Source organism: Dipodomys merriami, unplaced genomic scaffold (genome assembly GCF_024711535.1).
Source record: "Dipodomys merriami isolate MVZ:Mamm:240054 unplaced genomic scaffold, mDipMer1.0.p SCAF_2, whole genome shotgun sequence".
Classification (NCBI taxonomy): Eukaryota; Metazoa; Chordata; class Mammalia; order Rodentia; family Heteromyidae; genus Dipodomys; species Dipodomys merriami.
Genome location: NW_027203381.1, coordinates 39614622 through 39641833, shown reverse-complemented (window position 1 = coordinate 39641833; position 27212 = coordinate 39614622). Strand labels below are relative to the sequence as shown.

General features: G+C 35.3%; 1 protein-coding gene across 4 annotated transcripts in view; it reads left to right on the top strand.

Moving 5' to 3' along the window:
- Positions 1-27212, top strand: part of Rbbp8 (RB binding protein 8, endonuclease) — an 84384-nt gene that overhangs the window by 44351 nt on the left and 12821 nt on the right. For all 4 annotated transcript variants that reach the window (XM_070029449.1, XM_070029448.1, XM_070029451.1 and 1 more), the window contains 10 exons: positions 2548-2660; positions 6486-6552; positions 8964-9136; positions 13645-13749; positions 18418-18494; positions 20263-20375; positions 21676-22558; positions 22640-22763; positions 24909-24997; positions 26130-26244. In XM_070029449.1, coding sequence (XP_069885550.1) covers positions 2548-2660; positions 6486-6552; positions 8964-9136; positions 13645-13749; positions 18418-18494; positions 20263-20375; positions 21676-22558; positions 22640-22763; positions 24909-24997; positions 26130-26244 — 1859 coding nt within the window. The remainder of the gene's footprint in view (positions 1-2547; positions 2661-6485; positions 6553-8963; positions 9137-13644; positions 13750-18417; positions 18495-20262; positions 20376-21675; positions 22559-22639; positions 22764-24908; positions 24998-26129; positions 26245-27212) is intronic.

Below are 27212 nucleotides of genomic sequence, written 5' to 3'. Positions count from 1 at the left end.
CTTTATTCCTCTGTAGCTCAAGTAAGTTCAAGTGATATAGTTTAAAAATACAGTTCAGCATTTAAATAATTAATTTCTTTAGAACTAGGTTCTTTTTTCTTTAGAATCTGTTCTACTTTTGCTCACTAATTGCTTGTGGATATTATATCTTCCTGCTGTGTCTCATCTTCAATGATTTCTTTCTGTTGAGTTTACATGTAGTTTATTGGACAGTGAAATTCTAGACTTTTCCTACCATTCAATATTCTTAGTTTTTGTCTACCGCCTACCTTGCTGTCATTTTTTTAATCCATTTTCTCCCCCCCCCCTTTCTGGTGTGTTGAAATATATATATATATATATATATATATATATATATATATATATATATATATATATATATATATATATATATACATCTTTACATCTTTTTTTTTGTTGAGCTCTCATTAAGCATTTTTTACTCACTCTTCCATTTTTGCTGGCACTCTACCATTTGTTCCAGGCTTCTAGTTTCATATACTTTTACTGTAGTTTTGTGGGATTCTAGGGGAGGAACAGAAGTAGATGTAAAGTTTCACCTTCTTATTTTTACATAGATGATGTTCTTCTTACATCATGGTTTCATCTTAATTTCTACTAACTCTTAGATTCTTCATTCTAAAGCTTATATTTGATTAGCATATCCTATGGTTTCTAATAATTATTTTATATCCATGTCAACATGTTTTTCTTTCATGTAAAATATCTAGGATTATTATTTTTTGGGGGGGGTCCAGTCGTGGGGCCTGAACTCTGGGCCTGGGCGCTGTCCCTCAGCTCTTCAGCTTAAGGCTAGTGCTCTACCACTTGAGTCACAGCGCCACTTCTGGCTTTTTTCTTATGTGGTGCTAAGGAATCGAACCCAGGGCCTCGAGCATGCAAGGCAAGTGCTCTACCACTGAGCCACCTTCCCAGCCCTAGGATTATTTTTTGTTCTAGTTATGTAGTTTCCCAGTTTTGTCTCCTTATTTTAAAATTCATGATATCCTCTGCCATGCTGTGATTCAAATACTTATTATTCTACTGACATAGGTTTTTAAGTTGGGGATAGAAGAATGGCTGATGTAGGGTACCTGCCAATGAGTAAGAAGTGTCAGATACAAAGTTTGAGTTCCAGTCTCAGACAAAAAACAAAAAATAAGGAAATAACCAGTTATTAAGTTGAAATCATTGTAAAATGTATTTCTTAAATTTCTAATGTGGTATGTATGTTTCTTTTGTAAACTGTTTTTTCTAATTATATAAGTAATGAAATCAAAGAAATCTTGAAAAATATGGACAAATAAAATCTCACAGTATTGTTGTTGTTAACATTTTAGAATACACTGCCAGCATATCTGTTTTATATGTATTTCCCTTTCTAACACTTTCAGGTAACTAGTAAAAATGATAATATATAATAATATATTTTAAAAATTGATAGATGCTGTTTTCTTTGAATACTTAAAGGAAAATGTGAGGTTTCCTTTGTATTCTTTGACCATTAAAATTTATTCAAGGACAAAAAAAAGATTGTTCCACCATATGTGATGTATGCTATAATTAGCAGGGTAGATGCCAAGTGGATGATTTATATAATTTGAGCAAGTTTCTTTAATAAAATGTTGCTTTGGCTTTGGAAGATGAGGTATGAGGATCATAAGCTTGAGGCCAGGCTGGACAGCATAGCTTATACCCTGTCACAAAAACAAAACAGTTGAGCTGGGCGCTGGTGGCTCACACCTGTAATCCTACTCAGGAGGCTGAGATCTGAGGATCACGGTTCAAAGCCAGCCCGGGCAGGTAAGTCCGTGAGACTCTTACCTCCAATAAACTACTCAAAACCTGGAAGTGGCGCTGTGGCTCAAGCGGTAGAGTGCTGGCCTTGAGCTGAAGAGCTGAGGGATAGCGCCCAGGCCCAGAGTTCAAGTCCCATGACCGACAAAAAAAAAAAGTTCTCTCTGGCCTGGCACCAGCGGCTCCTGCCTGTAATCCTATCTACTCAAGAGGCTCAAACCAGGAAGACAAGCCAGCCTGGTCAGCCAAACCTGAGAAACTCTTGTCTCCAATTAACCATCAAAAATCTGAAATGAAGCTGTTGTCAAGTGCTAGAGTGCTAGCAACAAAGCTCAGAAATAGCACCCTAGGCCCTGAGTTTAAGCCCAGGTACACAAAAAAAGCTAAAGTTCTCATAGTAAACTAATTGATTTTCATATACTTGCCAATTCAGTTCTTTAGATTTTCATAAAATATCAAACTATTGAAATGCATAGATATAGATGATCACTGATGAAGGATTAAAAATTTCAATATAATCTGAAATTCCAACTTTTTTCTGTGTCCTGTGAACATTAAAATTCAGATTTGGGGGCCATTTCAAATTTTAGATTTTCAGATTAGGAATGAAAAACCAATAAATCTAGGCAAACTAAAAAGTCTACAAACTGAAATCTCTGGTGAATCCCAATCATTTCATAGAAAGGATAATCAACTTATATATGACAATGACTTTTAATAAGTGAAAAATATTTTGCTTTTGTTTTACAGTTTAAGAGCAGGACTATGTGACCGCTGTGCAGTAACTGAAGAACATATGCGGAAAAAGCAGCAAGAGTTTGAAAATATCCGGCAGCAGAATCTTAAACTTATTACAGAACTCAGTGAGTTTTCTTTCTCTCTCTCTCTCTCTCTTTCTTTCTTTCTTTCTTTTTTTCTTTTTTGCCAGCCCTGGGACTTGCACTCAGGGCCTGGGCACTGCCCCTGAGTTTCTTTTGCTCAAAGCTAGCACTCTACCACTTGAGCCACAGTGCCACCTCTGGCCTTTTCTGTTTGTGTGGTACTGAAGAATCAAACCCAGGGCTTCATCATGCTAGGCAAGCACTGTACCACTAAGCCACATTCCCAGCCCCTAGTTTTCTTTCTTAATTCACTAAGTACTAAAGAGCATAATATACTATGCTTAAAACATACTGATGTTTTGATTGTAATCATCTGAGTTATTTACATATATTTTTCTTATTTAGGTAAAGTTTAAGTTTTTTTCTGCTCTTTTTCTAGTTTTAATTTTTTGTTTATTTACTAAGAAGTAGGTGTACAAAGTTTGTGTATTCACACTAGCCTTAAAATCTTACCAGTTCTAAGACAAGAAGCAGATTTATGGCATAATTTATATTTGATTCTTTGGCTTATTTTTATTTAATGTAATTTACTCCACAGTAAAGTTAAATGCAAAGCCAAATTTAGTGTTCTCTAAAGATGTATTGCTTTTTGGTTTTGTTACATACTATTATGAATTTGTTATTTTCAGCTTATTCCTCTTACCCGTGTTTTGTTACATACTATTATGAATTTGCTATTTTCAGCTTATTCCTCTAACCCATTCATTATAAGAAGACATTCTTAGCTTTCTTGACATACCCTTCTTCTAAAATCTCAATTTTCTACTCTTTTAACTGTTTATCTTCCAGCATGAATATTACCTGGATTCCCTATAAACAATTAAAAACATATCCAAAATTTTAGTTAATTATCTTCTTTTCCAAATCAGTTCTATAAGTGTCTGCTCATTATTTTATAAAAAGGAAAGAAAATACAATTTTAGTTGGTGTCCAGAGGGTTAGCAGTCTCATTTGTATCTCTCTAGGCCTAAGTTTGTTTTTCTTTTTCTTTCCTCTCCCTGACTTCATTTCTTTTTTCTCTTCCTCGCTCTCCCATTTCCATTCATTTTGAAGTACTAGGGATTTTTTTTATTATACATATTTTTTATTGTAAAGAAACTGTACATAGGGGTTACAGTTATAAGAGCAAGTTAATGAGTCCATTTCCTATCGAGCATTGTTACCCCCTCCTTTGTTTTTCCCCTACCATCCCTTTCCTCCCCACCTCCCCAAGTCCTCTCTCCCCGACCAAAGTTGTAAAGTTCGTTTTCAACATAGTGTCTTGTACATCTCATTGGTATAATGGGTCATCCTTATTTCTGCATTTTGTTATTTACCCATTTTGTTATTTCCCTTCCCCTCTCCAAGTTAGAAAAATGTATATACAAGATGCAGGACACCAGAATCAAATACAGTGACAACAGTACTAGGAATTTTTCATTGTGTTCTTTTTGCAGTACTAGGAATTGAATCCTGGGCCTCATGATTGCTAGCTAAGCACTTTACCAATTGTAGAGCCATTTTGCTTTCGTATTTTGTTCTTAAGATTTTGCTAATTTTGCCCAGGTTGGCTTCAAACTGTTGATTTAAACTCAGAGTCTTGTGCTTTCTAGGCAAGCCTTCCACACTGAGCCATACCTTCAACTCAGAAAGTCTTAACAAGGAAATGAGGAACAGCTGAGGCAATGACGATACTGAATCCTAAGGCCCTTGAACTTGAGCCATACTCCTAGTCCTTCTTTTTGATTGTTATTTTGGAGATGAAGTCTAGCAAGCTGTTCTTCCCAGACTGGACTCAAACCATGATCCTGCATATCTCAACCTCTTGAGTAGCTAGGATTATAGGTATAAGCTAACAACATTCTCCTACAAATGTTTTTTTTTCTTTCTGTGCTTCCTTTCCTTTGTTGTTTTGTTACTTTTCCAAATTATTAAAATCCCTGCTTCCTAGGAGCTGAGAAAGTAGCTCTTCTGCTTGCTTAAGCATAGATGAACAGCTAGTCAAGCATTTTCCTGAGATTGGGAAAGTGGTTTGAGCTTGCTCTAAAATAGTTTAGATAATAATATACAAAGACATTGTCTCATAGGTTAAGTAAAAATGTATCTGTTCAAATTCTTTGTGTAAATGTCTCCTGACTAAATCTTGACAAAGATAATGCTTGATTGTCTTTAAATACCCACTAACAATAAAGCACAGCATGTAGTGGCAATTGCTGTTTACACTCTGCAAAAATAAAAATAAATAAAATCCCTGCTTTACTTTCACTTGATCTTTTACTGTTTTTAAAGCCCTTTATTTCTATTATTTTGGCCAATTTCAAAGTTTTATCATGCATTTTTACTTATGTATTTTCCCTTCCTCCCTACTTTCCTCTATCCAGTTTCCCTTCCTTCATCCTAAGTCTTACTATGTTGCCCCAAACTGGCAGTGAATTTGGTATATACCCAGGCTAGCCTCCAACTGTTGAGTCTCCTGTCTCTGCCTTCCCAGTTCTGGGATTATAGGCATGTGTCAAAACATCTAGCAATTTTGATATTTGTAAGGTTAATATTTTAACCTTCTTCTGAATAGTACAAAGACATTAAACACTAGTTCTGAGCATCTCCTTCTCTGCTTATATGCTATTTTAGCAGAGGTACTAGACTTTGGGTGTATTTTTGTTTTTGTTGTTGATTTCTGATTTTTGAATTGAAGAATCTTATGGGAGGAAAATTGTAGGGAAACATTCTACCACTTGAATCACACCTTTAGCAGCCTTTTGTTTTAGGGAGTTTTTTGTCCTGGAGTAACCTCAAACAGGCCAAATTGAGATTACAGACATATAGTACTCAGCCCAACTTGTTTTTGTTTTGATATGGTCTCTAACCTTTTGTCCAGACTGACCTTGAACCACAATCCACTGATCTTCCAAGTAAGATTTTAGTTGTGATCCACCACACTTGGCTAGATATTCATTTCTTCTAATGACCACCTAATATCTTGTCAGTACTTTCTTCTCACTTTGGTATATGCTATACCAAAAAATCAATCTTTCCATCATTTATCTTTATAAAATATTATATGGTATCTTTTAGGGAAACTCCTGATATCATAATCATGGTGTTGAAAGATTTCTACCATTAATACCCAGCCTTTCCTCTCATTTTCTCTATACAATAGTCTTTTGTCTAGCTCATTTTTCCTTTGATGAATCCTTTTATAACTTTATAGTGGCCAATGTAACTTCTCCTCTAGGAGGAGTATGAAGTATAAAGGAATGTAACTTCTTTAATATATCAATGGACATATTTAAATTACTGATACAATAATTATTCATGAAACAGTATGCCTAAGAAAAAAAGTTTGACTTTATGAATATGCTTATATAATAAAAATTATGCCAATATTCAGTGAGATTTATGTAATTACTATTTTCAATGTTGAGAATAGAACCCAGGGCCTCAAGCATACTAGGCAATACATTTTTATGATCAGATTTGTTTCACAACAAATAACTCACTGAAAGGATATTTAAAATTAGTAGGACTGAATAACCCACATGGAATTCTTTATTGTCCTCAGTGTGTGAGTATATTCCCAAATACATGAAGTAGGCTTTTTTGCCCATAAACATTAGATAAAATTATTGGTAAGTTGTATAGAACTGGCACAATATGAGATGTAATCATCATTACCTAGCAACAAATTTGTTTTGTACAATAGCATTATCCCTCAATAACATGATTTAGGATTAGAAATCTTAATATCTTCACAAATGTTGACATTTTATTTTAAAAACCTGTTAGGAATATCAATTATGTGACTTCTCTTTCACATTGCATTTTAAGTGAATGAAAAGAACACTCTTCAGGAAGAAAATAGAAAGCTTTCTGAACAACTGCAGCAAAAAATTGAGTAAGTATTTTTCCTAAATTATAACAGAAAGTATTCTCCTAACGTTTATTTTACTTACCTATACAAACTAAAAGTATCTTGTTATAGATAGCATTTTAATTAATACAAACAATACAAAAAGAAAGACAAAAGCACTATATTTGTGTGTGTGTGCGTGTGTTGTGTATGTACTTTGAAGGAACATATAAAATATTTGTGTATCTCTTAGGTTACTTTGAGATTTTACAGAGAAAGTATCAACATTTGTTTGTGTCTGTGTGTATCCTAGGTCTTGAATTTAGGGCCTGGATGCTGTCTGTGAATAGCTAGGATTACAAGTGTAAGCCACCAGCACCTTGATCTTGTTTTCTAGGTATTTGAAATCCTATTCAGGAAATAATTACCTATGTTGTAACTTCCAGAGTTTTCTTATAGTGGATTTTAAGCTTCAGGTCTTACCTTGAATTTTTTGATCCGTTTGGAGTTCATTTTTGCTCAAGGTAGTCGATAAGAGTCAAGTTTCAATCTACTTGGAATTAAAATTTTTTTTTCTTTTCTTTTTTGCCCATCTTGAACTCAGGGCCTGGGCTCTGTCTCTGTGCTCGAGGCTAGCACTAGCACTGTACCACTTGAACCACGGTGCCACTTTTGGCCTTTTCTGTTTATGTGGTACTTAGGAATCGAACCCAGGCTTTATGCATGCTAGGCAAGCATGCTACCACTATGCCACATTCCCAGCTCCTTGGAATTTTTTTTTTTTTTTTTTTTGGGTCCGGTTGTGGGGCCTGAACTCTGGGCCTGAGCGCTGTCCCTCAGCTCTTCAGCTCAAGGCTAGCGCTCTACCACTTGAGCCACAGCGCCACTTCCGGCTTTTTTCTTTTTGCTTATGTGGCGCTGAGGAATAGAACCCAGGGCCTTGAGCATGCAAGGCAAGCGCTCTACCACTGAGCCACCTTCCCAGCCCCTCCTTGGAATTTTTTTGTCTGTCGTGGGGCTTGAACTCAGGACCTGAGCACGGTCCTGAGCTCTACAGCTCAAGGCAAGCACTCTACCACTTGAGCCACAGTGCCACTTCCAGTTTTCTCATGGTTAATTGGAGATAAGAGTCTTGTAGACTTTCCTGCTTGGGCTAGCTTTGAACTGGGAGCCTCAGGTCTCAGCCTCCTGATTACCTAGGATTACAGGAATGGGTCACCAGTACCTGGCTTTTGTTCTCTTCTTTTGTGATACCATAGAATCAGTTTATTTTTATGACTTAATCATGTTTCAGATTGAACTTTTATTACTAGTAGAAAACAAGCTATAATATGATTAATTGAAGCTAAGCCAGATAGATTTCACACTTAATTCATTTGTAAGGCTTTCACATATGACTAAAGCTTACTCTGCTTTTCCAAAATAAGAGTAAAACTATAGGAACAGTTTAGAAATTAGATATTAAGTTTTTTACACAGGAAGGTTGCTAAAACAAATATTAGTGAATTATATATTTTTTAAATGGTAGAAAAGTAAATTTTAAATATTATACCATATAAGTTTGTGAAGTGATGATCCTTTTGATGCGTTTGTTACTTAGTTTTATTTAGTCATGCCACAATGTATAAACATGCCAGACTTTCATTTTACTTCAAAAACATATACAATTATTATTTGCTAATTAAAAATAAATTTTTTGGTCAAAGTAGTTTGTTTACATGTATTAAAATAATGAAACATTGAAGTCATCTTAAGAAGCAGAAAGGGAGTTAGGGAGAGTGATAAAAGGGATGTGAATGATTGAAATGCATTGGGAATGTCATAGGGAGCCTTCTTATGCAACTAATGTATGTGAATGGAAGAAAATGAAATTTAAAAATGTAAACTATATTGCTTTCAATATTTTTCCTCACTGTAGTATGTACAATTATATACCACAAGTAATGTTAATATTATCTAGGAAATTAAAGTATAAGTTTATGTTAGGAAACATTAATCCTTGCTTCTACTGACTTTTTAGAAATCTCTACCCATAAAATTCTCATGTACTTTTGTTTGAAATATTATTATTAATATTAGTATTATAGAACTAGCTTGGTCATGTAAAGACTAAATGGGTAGCAGACTGATAAAAACTGGTTGACTGAAAAGGTTAATAATATTTGACATGGAGAAATTAACATAGCTTTACTGAATAATCACAATTCAGTCCAAACTCAGTGTTTCAGTTATCATGGGTCCTGAATTGGCAAGAACATAGGCTTAGGAGAGCTAGGATTTACTTTTTAGTGGATTTGGTGCCATCTCGTATTCATTCATTCAACTAAAATGAATATACAACACCTATTACATGCCTAATCATACAGACATGCTAATCACATCTTTCTACTTGTGTTCTGTAGTTCCATATCATATAATTGTTAAATTCATTTCTCTCAATTGTCGTTTTCTTCTAGGAATGATCAGCAACATCAAGCAGCTGAGCTTGATGGTGAAGAAAATATTATTCCAGATTCACCAATAACAGCTTTTTCATTTTCTGGCATTAACCGGCTACGAAGAAAGGAGAATCTCCATGTTCGATATGTAGAAGAAACACATACTAAATCGGAGCACTCTGATACAAATGGTAAAGATTAGAGTTGTATTTTAGTTAACTGACTTTGGAAAAAATTATTCATCTGCTGTTACTCTATCTAGTGAAATGAAGATGGTCATTGTTCAGGTAACTTATGGCACCCATGTGAGTTTAACTAACATTAGTAAAGCATTGTCTACCTGTATTTTATATATATTTCACATCTGAATATGTACTGAGTATTTTATAAACAATTGTTTTTGTTTGTGTGTTTTTGTTTTTTAAATATTTTTATTATTTTTAAGTAGTTGTACAAAGGATTTGCCATTCAACAAAGCAGTTTATGAATATAGTGCATCTTGATCAATGTCACCCCTTTCAACATTCTCACCATCCTCACAACCTACCCCTTCCCTCACTTTTCTTAATGTTTTAGGATATGTATTGATTTTTTTTGCCATTTAGCAAAGCAGTTTATATGTACAATGCATCTTGATTTGTGCTATCCCTTCAGCATTTTTACCTCCCTTCAACCTACCCCTTCCCTTATTTTTCTTAATTTTGAGGTATATATAATGAATTCTTGGTTGTATTACCTCCCCTTCCCACTTCATTCATCTACCTCTCTTCCCTTTTTCCCAGTCTCTCCAACCCTTGCAAGAACTCATTTTCCTGGTATTTGCTTTGTTGGGCTTTGACTCAGACTTTCTAAAGAATTATACTATTTGAGTCTATTATACTTCAGTCATTGTGTTTGTTTGCATAACACATTGCTGAATCATGGGTGGATCATTGGAGAGATGAGAGAAATTTAAACATTTCTGAAAATAATAATGAACACACAAAATACCAGTTCCTTGGGGACACAGTCAAGGCAGTACTCAGAGGAAAATTTATAGGTTGTTACATGAACAAATTAGAGAAATCTCAAATCAGCCCTAATGATACACCTCAAGTTCCTAGAAAAACAGCAACAAGATAAACCCAAACCAGTATATGGAAAGAAATAATTCAAACTAAATTAAATAAATGAATTAGAGACTAAATTTTTTTTTTTTTGGGTCCAGTCATAGGGCCTGAACTCTGGGCCTGGGCACTGTCCCTCAGCTCTTCAGCTCAAGGCTAGCGCTCTACCACTTGAGCCATAGCGCCACTTCCAGCTTTTTTCTTTTTGCTTATGTGGTGCTGGGGAATTGAACCCAGGGCCTCAATCATGCAAGGCAAACTCTACCACTGAGCCACCCTCCCAGCCCTAAATTTTTTTTTGAAGAATCAGCAAAACACAAAGTTGATTTATTTGTTTGTTTGTTTGTTTTGCTGGTCATGGGGCCTGAGCTCTGGGCCTGGGTGCTGTCCCTCAGCTCTTCAGCTTAAGGCTAGCGCTCTACCACTTGAGCCATACAGTGCCACTTCTGGCTTTTTCATTAAAAGTTGTTTTATTTAAAAAAAATTAACAAAATGGACAGGCCCTTAGCAAACCTGACTGAAAGAAGAAGAAAACCACCCAAATAATTTTTTTTTGTTTTTGCAGCAAAGTTTGACTAGCTCAGGCTGTCCTGGAACTCAGACTATATAGCCTAGGTTGACCTCAAACTCCCAATCATCCTGACTTCACTCTTGAGCATTTTTGCTAAAGGCTAGCCACTTGAACTAAGCTCTGTTTTCAGCTTTTTGGTGGTTAATTGGACATTAAAAATCTCACCTCTTTCCTGGCTTTAAACCATAATCCTCCAATCTCTACCTCCTGAGTAGCTATGATTCCTGGTATGAGCCACTAGTGCCCAGCCGTTGTTATTATATTTAATACTGAACAGGCATGTTAGATAGCTGTTAAGATACTGTGATTATAAGTTTAAAATTTGTAGTGTTAGGTTAAGAAAGGTTAAAAACTCACTTAGGGTCACTGTCCAATAGAGAATTGAGCAAGAATTCAAGAATCTTGTTGATTCAAAATTTTTATAAGGTTTTCTAAACTGCTTGCTCTACAGGTAATCCTGCCATCAAAGCTCTATGTGTATGAATGTGTGCATATGTACACGTGCACATACTGACAGGAGTTTAAATCAGGGACTGGGTACTGTCTCTTAGCTTTTCTTACTAAAGGCTTGTGCTGTGTCACTTGAGCCACAGCTCCAACTCCAACTTTTTGGAAGTTAATTAGAGTTAACAGTCTCCTGCCCACATGATCCTCAGGTCTCAGCTTCTTGGTTAGCTAGGATTATAGGTATGAGCCATCAGCACCTGTCTGCAGCTGTCTTTCACTGGCTGTGTTTATAATTTTAGGCAATTTGTGCTAATAAAGAAATGGGTTATAATATATATGCTTTCTAAATTATCAGTGGACACATTTCTAATTCAAACCCAGATTACTATTCCTGCTAAATGTTTTGAAACTACTTTTCTATTCAGCTCTGAAATTTATCATGTAACATGATCCAGTGATTATTTCTTTCAATGTTAATACAAAGTAAATGGCAAAGAGCCATCTTCCCAGCCCCTCTAGGTGTAGTCTTTTTTTAATAAGTTTTTATTGTGAAAATACTGTACAGAGAGGTTACAGTTATATGAACAAGGTAAAAAGTACATTTCTTACCAAGCATTGTTGCTTCCTCCTCTGTTTTTCCCCTATCATCCCTTCCCTCCCACCACAACTATACTTCCTCCTCTCCACCCCCCACCTAAATTGTAAAGTTCATTTTTCAATATAGTGTCTTGTACATCTCATTGTTGCAATGGGTCAACCTGTATCCCCATTTAAACAAATTGTTTTTTCCCTTCCCCTCCCCAAATTACCAACATCAAATATAGTGAAAACAGAGGTTATACCATGGGGGAGGGACATACCAATCAACAAAAAAAAAAAATCACATGGTACCTTATAAATATATTAGAAACAATAGCAAGCAAGAAAAAAACCACTTGTGTCCCTATCTTGGGGTTCATTTTGCTTAACTTCATCTTATCTGATCATATGTATATAGCTTTTGACCTTTTCTACTTGTCCCAGACATATACAAGTTATTTCAAATAAGGGAAACCATGGGACCTATGTTTCTTTGGACTTGGCTTACTTCACTTAATATAATTTTTTCCAAGTCTGTACATTTCCTAACAAATGGGGCAATGTCATTCTTTCTGATAGAGGCATAGAATTCCATCACACACACACACACACACACACACACACACACACACACACACACACACACACACACACACACATTTTCTTGATCCATTCATCTACTGGGGGCCATCTGGGTTGGTTCTATATCTTAGCTATGGTAAATAATGCTGCAATAAACATAGTTGTGCTGGTAGCTTTAGTATGGTCTTGTTTGTGATCATTTGGGTAAATGCCCAAAAGTGGGATTGCTGGGTCATAGGGGAGCTCTATGTGAAGTCTTTTGAGGAACCTCCATACTGCTTTCCAAAGTGGTTGAACAAGTTTATACTCCCACCAACAATGCAGTAGGTTTCCCTTCAAGCCACATCCCCTCCAGCATCTGTTGTTATTAGATTTCTTGATTATAGCCATTCTAACTGGGGTGAGATGGAATCTCGTTATTGTTTTGATTTGCATTTCTTTTATGGCTAGAGAAGATCTTTAGTCTTTGAAATTGGAAAATTGGCTGTTGTTTTTTTTTTTTTTTTTACCACTTTTTTATATGAATATGCATCACCATCTAGTGGAAATCTAAAGAACTGTTTAAAAAATCCTATGCCTAATTAGGAGATTATGTATCAAATGAACATTAAAAACAGGCCTGTTAGCCTGCTGTCAGATGAATCATGAATCATTATAGATAGTCATCTATATAAATTAGATCATATATAAATCTATGAATATGAATATCCAGAAATCAAAACACAGTAGTTTCTTGTTTTTGTTTTTAATTAGAAAAGTCTTCCTTTTGATTGTAGCATAAAGTTTCTCATTTATTTCTTCATTTTATGAAAGCAGCATACTAGCATTTAAAAACTTAGTTTTTGTCTTGTTCTGATCTTTTTTTTTAACTTTGAAATTAGGGTTTCAAGGCCACTGTAACTTGAACCAGGAAATTATATTAAAATAAATTTTAACTGTTAAGTTTTACTTTCTAAATACATTCTTTACGTCAAAATTTGTAGCACTTTTTAGTATTATTTTCAAGCTTTAATTAGAAGTAAAGCTCTCTTTTACTTTGTCCAGTAATTCTTTGAATTAAATCCTAAACAATGGAAATATTTCTGATAAAATATGTTTTATAGTTTCCTTCCATAAAATAAAGATTTTAAAAAATTGTGGAAATGTATAATACAGTATATATTTTAAATAAATCTGCTAATTTGTAACAGATACCCAAGGCAACTTAGTCCAGAAGATATTTGGCCTCGTGCTATTTTTTTCCCACTGCATAACTTGTAGCTTTACAATGAAACTAAAGAAGCTTCTTACAATATGAGAATTATTTCAGCAAACATATTTGTAATACATAGAAAGACAAGTTTATATTGACTTATCAGAATATTTTGACATTTTGGTGTGTTAATTATATAATTTCTCATTTTTTTCCTCTCAGATTTAAGAAAAGTTTCTAAGGCTTCAACTCATTTACAACATAACTCTAAGGAAAATGAAATTCTAGTTGCTGACAGTTGTGATCAGAATCATTCTCCACCAACTAGTAAGTAAGATACTGAAATTATAAGTTGTGTGTGTGTTATGAGTATACATACATATGAGATTATATATACTTATATATATGAGATTATAAGATTATAATTTGAAGGCAGTAGAAGAGTGACCAATAGAATTAACCAATATTTTAAATATATTTTTGGTATGATTTTGTTTAGAAACTAGTTGTTTGGAAGATTTTTCATATAGTGTTATCCTAAATATTAATTCATGTTAATATCCATTAAAATATAAATTGCTAGTAATTTAGGTAAGGAAGGCTTTACTGTGGTTTTTTTCATTAAACAAATATTCAATTATCCAGCTATACTCTAGGCACTGAACAAAATAAAGTCCTTGCCCCTATGGAGCTCATAATGTAGCTGAAAGAGAAAGAAAATGAATATATGCAGACAGAGACTAGGGCTGTGAAGACAAATGAAACATAGTGAGAGGGTTATGAAAACTTACACTCAAAAAGTGACACTTGATCAGAGAGTAAGGGAAGCATGTGGATAACAAATAAGGAAAGTGTCACTTGATTTGTTTGTGGGACATTAAGGAAGCCTCGATGACTAAAGCAGAGTGAGTGAAAGAGACAGGGTGCTCTAGGCATCTGCTGATGGCTTTGCCATCTGCTGAGATGGATGAGACTCTAAGGTTTACAGAGGCAGGGTTGGGGAAGATTAAAATTCAGGAGTTTGTGTTTGAGAATTTTCTATCTGAGGGTGGCGAATGTGGCTTAGTGGTAAAGTGCTCCTAGAATGCATGAAGCCCTGGGTTCAATTCCTCTGTACCACATAAACAAAAAGCCAGAAGTGGTGCTGTGGCTCAAGTGGTAGAGTTCTAGCCTTGAGCAAAAGAAACTCAGGGACATTGCCCAGGCCCTGAGCTCAAGCCCCAGGCCTGACAAGAGAGAGAGAAAGAGAGAGAGAGAGAGAGAGGCGGGTGGGGGGGGCAGCGATTTTGGGTGAGCATCATGGAGGTGAATTCAAGTTTAGGGAAGTTTAAAATGGAGATACATGTGGAAATTGTCACCATAATATCCAAAACCATGAGACTGAATGAGATTACCCACCAAGTCAGCATTGAGGAAAGTTCAAGTCCTAAGGTCTGGGGAACTTTGTTATATAAAGCAATGGTTCTCAGCTCTTCTCATCATCATTCCTTCCCCTTCCCAGGAGCCTTTCCCACTATTTTTTCCCCCTAATCATTCCCCTCATGGAAATTTAGTACTGCAGATATACCATATATGTACTTGTATAGTGAATGTATTATTTCCACTTTATACATAAAAAGTTAAGACTTTCTTGCCCCCTGAAAGGCCTTTTAAAACCCCATTTTGGACATAATATTGCATCTGTTCATGTTGTGTGTTGGAGGTATAAAAATGAGGAAAAACCAACAAAATTATCAAAAAAGCTGCTAGTGAGATAGGAGAACTAAAAGTGATGTAAGTCATGCACTTAGAGAAGGAGATAGTGGTTGAGTATGTTAAACAATGCTTAACAGGTCAAATAAGATGAAAACTTATAATTGTCCTTTGAATTTGGTTGGCATATTGATCACTGAATGGTAAACAAGTCATGATTACTTTTTTTTTTTTGTTGGTTGTGGGGCCTGAACGCCAGGTCTGGGCGCTGTTCCTTTAAAGTATAAAAGTGCTTAACCAAGAGAAGCTAGAGCCAAAGAGCATAAGAAATGTATAAATATATATGTACATATATATATATATGTATATACCCATATATACACATACATACATATGGGTTTTCCAGGGTGTTTTATGGTAAAGAGAAGGCAAAAAATGGGGTAATAACTAGCAAACAAGTCAAGAATAGGTTTTCATTTTTTTTCAAGATGGGTTATTATGACATGTTCAGCACATTTTTAGCCTGTTGAAATAAGCAAAGAGAAACATTATTATGCTGGAAGAAGAGGTAACAATTTACTAAAACCTTAAAAAGATGAGAGGAGATGGGATTCAGAACCCAGTCAGAAGCATTAGCCAGTGTTAAAACTTACTCATGTTACATTAGTACAAGACTGATACTCTGGAAGCTATAGATTAGCTAATATAAGCTAATTAATATGTGTGTCTGTGTATAGGAGAATTTATGTGGGTATATAGGCAGATTTCTCAATACATAGTACTGGGAACACAACTCAAGTTGGCAGATCCTTGCTGTTCAGTGAACTAGAGCTGAAGTCCATTTCCCCTGCTTCTACAAACCCAGACCTTTGCATATGCTGGGCAGGTGTTCTACCACTTAGCCATCTCCTCAGCCTGTCCTTCTATATTTTATATTTAGCTTCTCTGCTGGTCTTTTCAACATATATATTATCCTCCATCAAAAAAGAATACCTCCAATTTTCTTCATTGCCTCCGCTTCCTTCAAAGTTGAAGAAGTGGTCTCTCTGTAGTCACTCTCTACTTTCTTAATTTGCAGTCACTCCAGTCCACTATAATATTGACTCTACTCTCCCAACTCCAGCCTACCCTTCTATTTTTTGGTTGGTTATGGGGCTTGAATTCTGGGCCTGGGTGCTGTCCCTGAACTCTTCAGCCCAAGGCTGGTGCTCTACCACTTAGAGCCACAGCACCACTTCCCATCTTCTGGTGGTTAATTGGAGTTAAGAGTCTCACGGACTTTCCTGCCCCAGCTGGCTTTGAACTGCTATTCTCAGATCTCAGCCTCCTGAGTAGCTAGGAGTGAGCCACGGGCGCCCAACCAGCCTAACCTTATTAACAGAAAGACAAAGGGATACAAGGGAAGACAGGTAGGGGAGAGAAGGACAGGAAGAGCTTGGAAAAGAACACATTGGTACACACTTTCTCATTCATTGCCCTAGCTGCTGGTAACAGTACTTGGTCCAGAGCCTGTTCTTGTCTTGTTTTGTCTTTCTGGAGGGTTCTCACCTAGAATCAGTACTCTACTACTGCCCATGTCCCAAGTCTATAACTCTGTCCGACTTTGCCCTGGATTTGAAACAAATGTATCTATTTGCTGTTGAGTATCTCTTCCTAGGTATCTTTCATCTTCAATAAGTCCCAAACAGAGACTGTCTTGTGATACTTATAACTTAAATCTTGTATTTATGATCTCATTGAATGACATTATACTTACCTCTTTTTGTATCCTAGACCTAGAATCTCATTTTTTGTTTCTAAGTATCCTGTGTCTTAATGATTCTACCTCCTACATGTCTGTTCTACATATTCTTACATTACCACCTCCCTCCCTGCACTGCTCTAGTTTTAATTATTCACATCTCATATATATTCTAGGGTTTGGGGGAATGGTTCAAGTGACAAAGAGAGGGTCTGCCTCAAGTAAAGTCTCTGAGTTCAAATGCCAGTATGACAAAAAAAAATAGAAAAAAGTTTTAATAATTCTAATTTCACTTCCTTCTGTTAGTGATTACTTCTTGCCTATGGGCCAACATAACCAAAATTACTTTTTTCACCCAAGCGTTGTATCTGTCCTCCATTTAAAACTTAGCTGCTGGGCGCTGGTGGCTCACACCTGTAATCCTAGCTACTCAGGAGGCTGAGATCTGAGGATCACGGTTCAAAGCCATCCCGGGCAGGAAACTCCATGAGACTCTTATCTCCAATAAACCACTAGAAAGCCGGAAGTGACGCTGTGCGCTTTGAGCTGAAGAGCTGAGGGGCAGCGCCCAGGCCCAGAGTCCCAGAGTTCAAGCTCCAGGACAGACCAAAAACAAAACAAAACAAAACAAAACTCTTAGCTGTCTCTTCATTGTCCACTGGGGAAATTCTAAGATTCTTAACATATCTGATTCCTACCTGACATACCTGAGCTCATGTCTTACTATTTCTATCGTCTGTGATTTGATTTTCTCAGTTAAACCATATGTAGTTCTCTAAATAAGTAAGTGTGTTTTGTATACCTGAACCTTTCAACATACCTAGTTCTGTGTCCAGTCTGGTTAAACTGCCATATTCTACTTGCTCTTAAGGATTAGCATTAATATCACTTTATGTAGTTTGTTTTTCAAAGGCAGATATAGTCCTGTTTAAATCACTCCATTTATGTATGTTTTTCATATTCTATTTCAAATTTTCTTCTTTCCCTTTGAACTGTAGTTCATGAGCTTCTTGAGAACAAGTAATTTGTCTTTTCATCTAGTGCTTATTAGCACAGTGCCTGAAGCATGGGCACTACAGAAATATCTATTAAGTTCTAGAAGCTATATGGCAAAACTTTATGAAATACTTGCTGTATAAATCTGTTAGTTAAAACTTGAAAATGATGGTGCTAAAATCTTCTCCTACAAATATTATATATGTGGTTTAATGTTCATTTGTACCTCAGATTATAATAACTCCATTATAAATCTATTTTATGGTTTTTCCAATGTCAACAAGAAAAATCTATTGCATTCAACTTACTTAGAAAAAAATTAGAAGGGGGCTGGGAAGGTGGCTCAGTGGTAGAGCACTTGCCTTGTATGCATGAGGCCTGGGTTCGATTCCTCAGCATCACATAAGCAAAAAGAAAAAAAATTAGAAAAGTTAGATGAAAAAGTTTAGCAAGTATGGATGTTAATACCAAAAAGTGGATCCTTTGAACAGAATTTTAAAATTTGTCCTAGTAGTTCTTGGCCTTTCCTTTGTAATTATAACATAATTGGGTTTCTTTTTCCGTAGAAACACGAGGAATGAACAATTTTAATTTAGCTACAGTTGTTGCTGAAACACTTGGGCTTAGTGTTCGAGAAGAATCTGTAAGTAAATTATTTTTTATGATTAACATAGATTAATTGATGTCTGTTTAGGTCTTTCTTAGAGAATTTGGCAACACTAGAATTATTTTATCCAAAGACAAAAAGCCTAGGATAAAATTAATGTGTTAAAAAGGCTTACTTTTATTATCCAATCCAAACAGTCCCCAAAATGTAGAATTATTTAGGTTACTGTGTCATATACTGAGTCAAAATTTGGGGGAGTAATGTTAACAAAGAGAACGAATCAATTCTTGTTCATGCCCCCTTTCTCATTTCTTCTTTACCTTCATTCTGTCTAAGAGAAGACCCAAACCTTTAAATTTGTTTCATTATATATTGAGTCTTTCTGACATACTTTAAACGTGGTTTTACTTGGAAGAGACTGAATTCTTGGAACTACCAAGCACTCCCAGTCTAGTTAGGCCTTATTCTTAGGAATTGGATCAAAGATTGACTTAATTTTTGTTTTTTCAGTACTTTCTTATATCAAGCATGTTTACATTGTCATTTTGTTTTGTTTTATTTTGAAATTTGTGCCAGTCCTGGGGCTTAAACTCAAGTCCTAAGCACTGTTCCTGAGCTTTTGTGCTCAAGTGTGGTACTCTACCATTTGGGCCACAGCTTCACGTCTGGCTTTTTGTTGGTTAATTGGAGATAAGAATCTCATGGACTTTCCTGTCCAGGCTGGCCTTGGACCAAGATTTTCATATCTCAGCTTCTTGAATATCTAGGATTATATGCATGAGCTACTGTAGCCAGCTACTTTTTTCCTAATTGATATCTAGAAAAATCTGAAATTTTCAATCTCTTTATTATTATTTAAATGTTTATTATCTTCAAAGTATCAGAATACTATCCCTTTATTTTTGTTAATAAATGTAAATGTGCTCTTATTGAATGTGCTATTGAATTTCTGGAAATTGACTTAATTTATCATTACATTTGGATTTTTGTTCTTTTTTTTTACTCTGTTCTCAAATGATAATGAGCTTTAAGTGGGTTCTAATAATTTCTAATTCCCTCCTGCCCATAAACCTGGCAAGTCAGTAGTTTAGACTTCAAATATATTAAAGGAGCTGATATCTAGACTCACTGCTCCAATTGTGATCCTCAGCATCAATGTCACTTTTGCCTTTGTTCAGAGGTATAGAATCTCAGACCTACTGAACTTGCATTTTTATATGATTACTAGTTGTCTTGTATAAACATTAAATTTTGAGATGTGCTTCTTTCTTGAGGATCTGTTTAAATTTATATCTTCTTCCTTTCCTCTTAACATGTTTGGGGATTGGTATTTTATAAGCCAATAGTAAAATTTACTTACATAGATGATTTACTTACATAGATATTGATAGTCTTCTCTCTTTAAACTTAACATAGTTTTAAAATTTTTGATTAAATTCTCATAACAAAATCCATTTAAAACAACTCAGAGGTATTTTGTACAGTCACAGTATTGTGTACTTACCACCTCTGTCAAGTTGCAGAGCACTTTTATTCCTCAGAAGACTCCATTAAATATTTCAGTCTTCATTCCCTCCTGTGAAGCCCCTTGCAGTTACTGACCTGCTTTCTGTCTCTATGGCTTTGCCTATTCTGGAAAATTCATATAAATGAAATCATATATGATATATCTGTCTTTTAAATCTGGCTTCTTTCACTTAGTGTATTTTTCAGATTCATCTACATTGTACAATTTATCAGTTCTTTATCCCTTTTAAAGGGCTGAATAATATTATTTGTGTGTGTTTCATATTTACTATTGAAGGAACCACAAGGTCCTGTGAACCATCTTGGTGATGAGTTCTACCACTGTCTGGCAGAAGATCACAAGAAACAGACATTTGAGGAATGTATGAGGAATAGTAAAGATAATTCAAGGTAATTTGGGGGCACATGGTGACAATTTAAAAACTCTTCATGAAATTCTATTCTACTTAAATCATTTAAGTAAACTCCTCTCCTCCAACACATAGTTTATTCTTGTCTACAATTATTTTAAAAATTGTTTCTTCCGTTTATGACAAATTGAGAGCTTTGTGCATTATACCAAGAAAGTAAGTGTTTATCCTTTTTGTAAACCATTTATCAGTACTTAAGAGCTCCATCCTTGTTATTCTGCCCCTTCAAAGACCAAACCCCCCTCTTCGTGTGTATTTTCAAATACGTGATGTTGTACAAAATATGTTTGTAAGTGTGAGTGAGCTTCTAAAATTGTGCTGCGTCTCAGTTCTTACTAATGTCAGAACAAATATTAACTAATAATGCCAGTATTGATAGAGAATTTTGCTTACTTGGGTTTTAGATATCTATATTACATTTGATCTGTTGTCATAGTAGCCCATTAAATAGATTTTATTACCCATCCATTTTTTAAAAACAATTGAAACAAATACCTCTCCAGGGAGGTTAAGTGTCTTGTTTTAAGATAATGTGGCTATCAAGTACCAGATTCAGAGCTGTTACTAAGTTAACATCTTCAAATTTAAAGATGTTTTTTCTAAGCCTGTCTCCTTTGTTCAGTTCTATAGTATAAGAATTTTGTTTTTTGGCGGGGTATTTGAGGGGCTAAGATCTGAGAACTGAAGTTTTAAGCTAGCTAGGGCAGGAGAGTTTTTGAGACTCCAATTAATAGTGAAAAGCCAGAAGTAAAGATATGCTTCAGGTGGTAGAGAGCCAGCCTTGAGTTAATGAAAAAACTAAGCAAAAGCATGAGGCACTGAGCTTAAGCTCCAGTACCAGGAAAAAAAAAGTAAAAAATTGTTTCTTGGAATTATTTATACGATTTCATAAGACTGGGTCCTCAATAGAATTTATTAAATTTTTATATGTTATTTTAATTAGGACAAATTATGACAGTGTACACCTGTAGTCTTAGCTACCACTTGAGTCAAGGAGTTCAAGACCAGCCTAAACAGCATAATGAAACCCTATTTTTAAAAAAACAACATACACAGATGAAGGGATATGTTTCATTTATCATTTCCTTCTTTTTTTCTGCCGAATGAGAGGGCTATATACAGCTATACTACATCTTACTCTACTTTGACTTGGCATCTGCCTTTAATAGGTAGATAAAACCTTACTATTCTCTATCAAGGAAGTTTTTCTTATTATGTTTATCTTTTAATTTTTATCAAATTTCTTTATTAGGAAAAGTTTATTATCTTTATCTACTTAGATTTTCAGATTCTACTTCAAAGACTCCTCCCCAAGAAGAATTGAGTCCTCGGGTGTCATCTCCTGTTTTTGGAGCTACCTCTAATTTGAAAAGTAATTTGAGCTTGAATACAAGTTTGTCCCCTTCTCTTTTAGAAACTGTGAAAAAAAGCCTGAAAGCATCTCCCTTTGGCAACATTTCTATTTCTAGATCAGAGAAAGTTAGGTCAAAATCTGAAGATAGTACCCTTTCCACACATCATGGTCTTGGGTCTGAAGTGAACAAGATCATTAGCCAGTCATCATCTAATAAACAAATACTTAAAAATATAAGTGAATCCATAGATGAACAGGATAATACTGAGCACATTAAAGAAACCATTACTGATAAACATTTAATGTCTTTGAAATCATTGGGAAGTAGAACATCTAAAAGGAAGAAGACTGAGGAAGAAAATGAACATGAAATAAACTGTCCTCAAGCCTCTTTTGATAAAGAAAATGCTTATCCTTTTCCAATGGATAGTCAATTTTCCATGAATGGAGACCACATGATGGATAAACCTCTGGATCTGTCTGATCGATGTTCAGCTATTCAGCGTCAAGAGAAAAGCCAAGGAAGTGAGATTTCTAAAAACAAATTTAAACAAGTGACTATTTATGAAGCTTTGAAGCCCATTTCAAAGGGTTCTTCCTCAAGCCGTAGGACCTTGAGTGGAAGCTGCATGTTAACCAAAGATTCCCCAGAAGAGCTCTGTTTACAGGAATGTACTATCCAGTCTTTGAGTAAATCTTCTCCAGACCATAAAATACCATTACAAATAAAAGAAGAAAATCCTGTCTTCAAAATCCCTCTGTGTCCACGTGAAAGTTTGGAGACAGAGAATCTTTTTGATGACATGAAGGTTTGTTTTAGCTATTCAAAACTTTGTATTAAAATTATTGTTTGTCATTTTATGTAGATGCTAACAAACATTTCTATTTAGGATGCTCGTTCTCATGAGTCAAAAATGAAAAACAGGTCAGTCCATGGAGGATGTGAACTTGCATCAGTTCTACAGCTAAATCCCTGTAGACTTGCTAAAATGAACACTCTGCAAAACAAGCAAGGTATGTACATTCTAAGCAGGAATTCTACTTTTCAATGGGTTTAAATTAGATCTTTCTGGAGGCTGGGAAGGTGGCTCAGTGGTAGAGCGCTTGCCTTGCATGCATGAAGCCCTGGGTTCGATTCCTCAGCTGGAAGTGGTGCTGTGGCTCAAGTGGTAGAGCGCTAGCCTGGAGCTGAAGAGCTGAGGGACAGTGCCCAGGCCCAGAGTTCAGGCCCATGACCTGGAAAAAAAAAAAGATTAAAAAAAAATTAGATCTTTCTTACAATCTTTGAGTAGATTAAATTGCTTCAAGGGAGGAATCTCATTTGTTCTTGAATATTTCTGTGTTTATCAATTCCCATTAGCTTCATTTTACTTACGATGTTTCTGATCTTGTGCTTTTTGCAAAAATAAATTGAAATATTTGATACCTACTTTTGCAGGTCACATTGTACATTTACTTAGTTATTTCTTATACAAAAGCTTTCAAAATGGTAAAATACGCTCGGGAACTGATAGCAAACACCTATAGTCTTAACTGGAATTTGAGGATTGCAGTTCTAAACCAGGCCAGGCAAGAAAGTCTATGAGACTCTTATCTCCAATTAACCACCAAAAAGCTGTAAGTAGAGCTATGGTTCAAGTGGTAGAGCTCTAACCTTAGCAAAAAAAACCTCAGGGACAATACCCAGGTCCTAGTACTAGCACACAAAAAAATTAAAGTTAAAATACAGAATTGAAAAGAAATAAAAAATGAAAACTTTTACTATCCAAATTTTGTTCCTCACCCAATAGATAACCTGTCCTTTCTCTTTGCGTTAATGTGTTTATCAGTAAACATATACATTTATATACATATATATACACATTTATATACAATATCATTTTTAAATTTCTTATTTGAAACCACCATTTGTCCTAATACATATATTAATAATTCTGTAATTCTAATGTGTTTTAAGAAAGTCCTCTGGGCTTGGGCATTGTCTCTCAGCTCTTCAGCTCAAGGCAAGCAAGCATTCTACCACTTGAGCCACAGCGCCATTTCAGTTTTCTGTTGGTTTATTGGAGTTAAGAGTCTCACGGACTTTTCTGCCCCGGCTAGCTTTAAACCACTTTGCTCAGATCTCAAACTCCTGAGTAGCTAGGTGCCTGGCAATAAAGTCCTTTTTTTCAGCCACTAAACATTTCTATTGTAGGATTTTTAATGTAGGATTCATATGTAGGATTTTTAATTTTTGGCTATGGACATTTGTATAAAAGTTTTTATATAGATGTGTGGATTTGTGGGGGGTGATTATACATCATAGAATCACTGGTAAGTTTCTGGCATACAGTACAGTGTGAAACAGTTGTTGCACACTACATTTTTTACCTATCTTTTTTGATTCTAGCTATCTTTAATGGGAGTGGAATAGTTATCTCACTGTTTTCCATTTTCCTCATGGCTAACTAATCATGTTGAGCATATTTTTATATGATATTGTTATTTGAACTATATTCAGTTCCTTTAAGTTGGAATATTTATTTATTTATTTATTTATTTATTTATTTATTTAGGGTCCAGTCATGGGGCCTGAACTCTGGGCCTGGGTGCTGTCCCTCAGCTCTTCAGCTCAAGGCTAGCGCTCTACCACTTGAGCCACAGCACCATTTCCGGCTTTTTTCTTTTTGCTTATGTGGTGCTGAGGAATCAAACCCAGGGCTTCAGGCATGCAAGGCAAGCGCTCTACCACTGAGCTACCTTCCTAGCCACCTTCCCTTGTTTGTTTTTGTTGGTGGTGGGGCTTGAACTCTGGGCCTGGACACTGTCCCTCAGCTCTTCAGCTCAAGGCAAACTCTCTACCACTTGTGCCACAGCACTACTTCCCGTTTTCTGGTGGTTAATTGGAGATGAGAGTCTCACGGACTTTGCTGCCTGGGCTGGCTTTGAACCAAGATTCTTAGATCTCAGCCTCCTGAATAGCTAGGATTACAGGCATGGGCCACAGGTGCCAAGCTTCAAGTTTGTTTGTTTTTTTTAATCCAGGGTACAAGTCCTTCACTAAAAATGTGATTTGTAAAACATTTTATACCATTCTGATTCTGTGGATCTCCTAATGTCTTAAAAGTGATGAAAATTTTCAAAAATCAGCTTTCAATCTGAATTTTTTTCTTATCTAAGATGTATCCTTTGAAAATATCCAATGGAGTGTAGACCCTGGAGTGGACCTCTCTCAGTATGAAATGGATATTTCTGTAATAGATACAAAGGTAAGGAAAATATAGAATTAATGCATTTTGGTCCATGTTCTGGTGAGTTTTTAGCTTCTCTGTGACCTTGTGATAGTCAGATACATCCTAAACCTAAATTGTTTATTCAGAAAACACAGAATTAAAAAATGCCTGTTCTTCCTAACTTTATGTTATTCTTGAAAGAGCAGTAGTATTCTGACCGTAAGGGCCTTTCCAAAAAAAATTAATACAGTTTTTTTAATAGTAAAATCCTATTTGCATAATTTAAATTTGTTTTAATCAAAATGATCCATCATATATGTCTTTTTGTTTTTTGTTTGATCCAGTTGTGGGGCCTGAATTCTGGGCCTGGGCACTGTCCCTCAGCTCTTCAGCTTAAGGCTAGTGCTCTACTACTTGAGCCACAGAGCCACTTCCTTTCTGCTTATGTGGTGCTGAGGAATCGAACCCAGGGCCTCATGCATGCCAGGCAAGCGCTCTACAACTGAGCCATCTTCCTATCCCCCCCCACCTTTTTTTTTGAGACCAGATGTTGCTGTGTTACCCAAGGCTTTCCCCAAACTCAGAATACTTCCTCAGCCGTCCAAGTGCTCAGATAATAGATGTGTCTCTGGCTCCATTATACATCTTGATTTACTTGAATGTACTATCAAGAAAAATTATCACTTTTTCTCCCATTGGTGTAAGTACTTTATTTTAAATTAGTACATATAGTGGAAGTACTTCTTTTCCTGTGTTTAGATTCTATATAGTCTGGAAAATTCTCTTCACTTGGTGGCACATTAATAATAACATATTTAATAGTTGCTACAATAGTATATATATATATATATATCCATCAAGAAAATCAAATTTCATTATTGAAATTGTTCTTAGTGTACATTGATGTTCATTACTATGAGATAGATTAGAATAGAAGGTAGGAAAATGGTTCAGCAGTAAATGAGTCTTTTTTTCCTAGGCTTATATATTGAAGCTAAAGTGTTTCACAAGCAATAAAACATGTCTCTGTTCTAAAGATATAAAAATATTTAATACTTTAAAATAGTAAAAATTGACATTATGTACATTTTCCCAAAACTTTTAGTAAAAACTAAATTACAAGGCCATAAAAGAATAATACAAATATTCTGGATTTTTATTTACTCAGGATGGCAGTCAGTCAAGATTAGGAGGAGAGACAGTAGACATGGACTGTACATTGGTGAGTGACACCATGCTTTTGAAATCGAAGAAGCAAGAGCAAAAAGGAGAAAAAAGTCCAAGTAAGATTCTTTTTTTGTTTTGTTTTAACTTTAGTTATGTGGAATCACATATGTAATGATACCATTATAATGATGGGCATAATGATTTCTTCACAAACCAAGTTTCTTCCTGTCCTCTTAAGTTAATGCTCCTTTTTAGAAAAGCTTAGTTTCAGAATTTTAGAAAAGAAATCTAGTCAAAATAATTTTATTGCAGAAATTCACATGGTTTCCACATGCCAGTACACTATAGCCAACACCCAGTTTTGTACATAAAGGTTTAGCAGTGTATAGCCTCATTTGTTTCAAATGTTGCCTGTGGTTGCTTGCTTTATACAAAGTAGTTAGTACAGAGACCATTTGTCCTAATATACTAAATACTAAATATACTAAATACTAAAATACTTACTGTCTGGTCTTTTAAGAAAAAAGTTTGCTTACCCCAAGTTTAGAGAGTCTGTCAGTCTTTCTGTCTCTCTCTTTCTCTTTCTAGTATTGGTTTGAATTTAGACAGTTATTTCATAGTGTAAAAGGATATCTTAAGATTCTGATGTTAAAATTAGGATTTTTCTAAAGAATTTGATGAGGAAAGAAAGAATTCTACTGAGAAATATAGATTTGCAAATTACTATTAAGAATGATGTGTATATTATGAATTAATCTACCATAATCTGCCTCTACAAAGGAGAAGATTCAGTCAAATCAGGTTCTGTACACCTCTGAATAATAAACTTAATTTAACTTTGCCTAAAAACTTGATTTTCCAAAAGATGTATGAACAATGGAGGGAACTAGGAACGTTCCTAGTTATGTGGGCATGTGAAATGAGAGTAATTAGGCTGCAAATGGGCATTTATCACCCTATGTATGGAAGTCAAGGTCTGCTACATAGGGATGCAAAAGGATTTGCTCGTTGGAAAAGGATTTCTCAGTAATTATCTCTAAGAAACTCAGAAGATTCTGGCTAGATGTGGTTTGTTTTTTTTTCC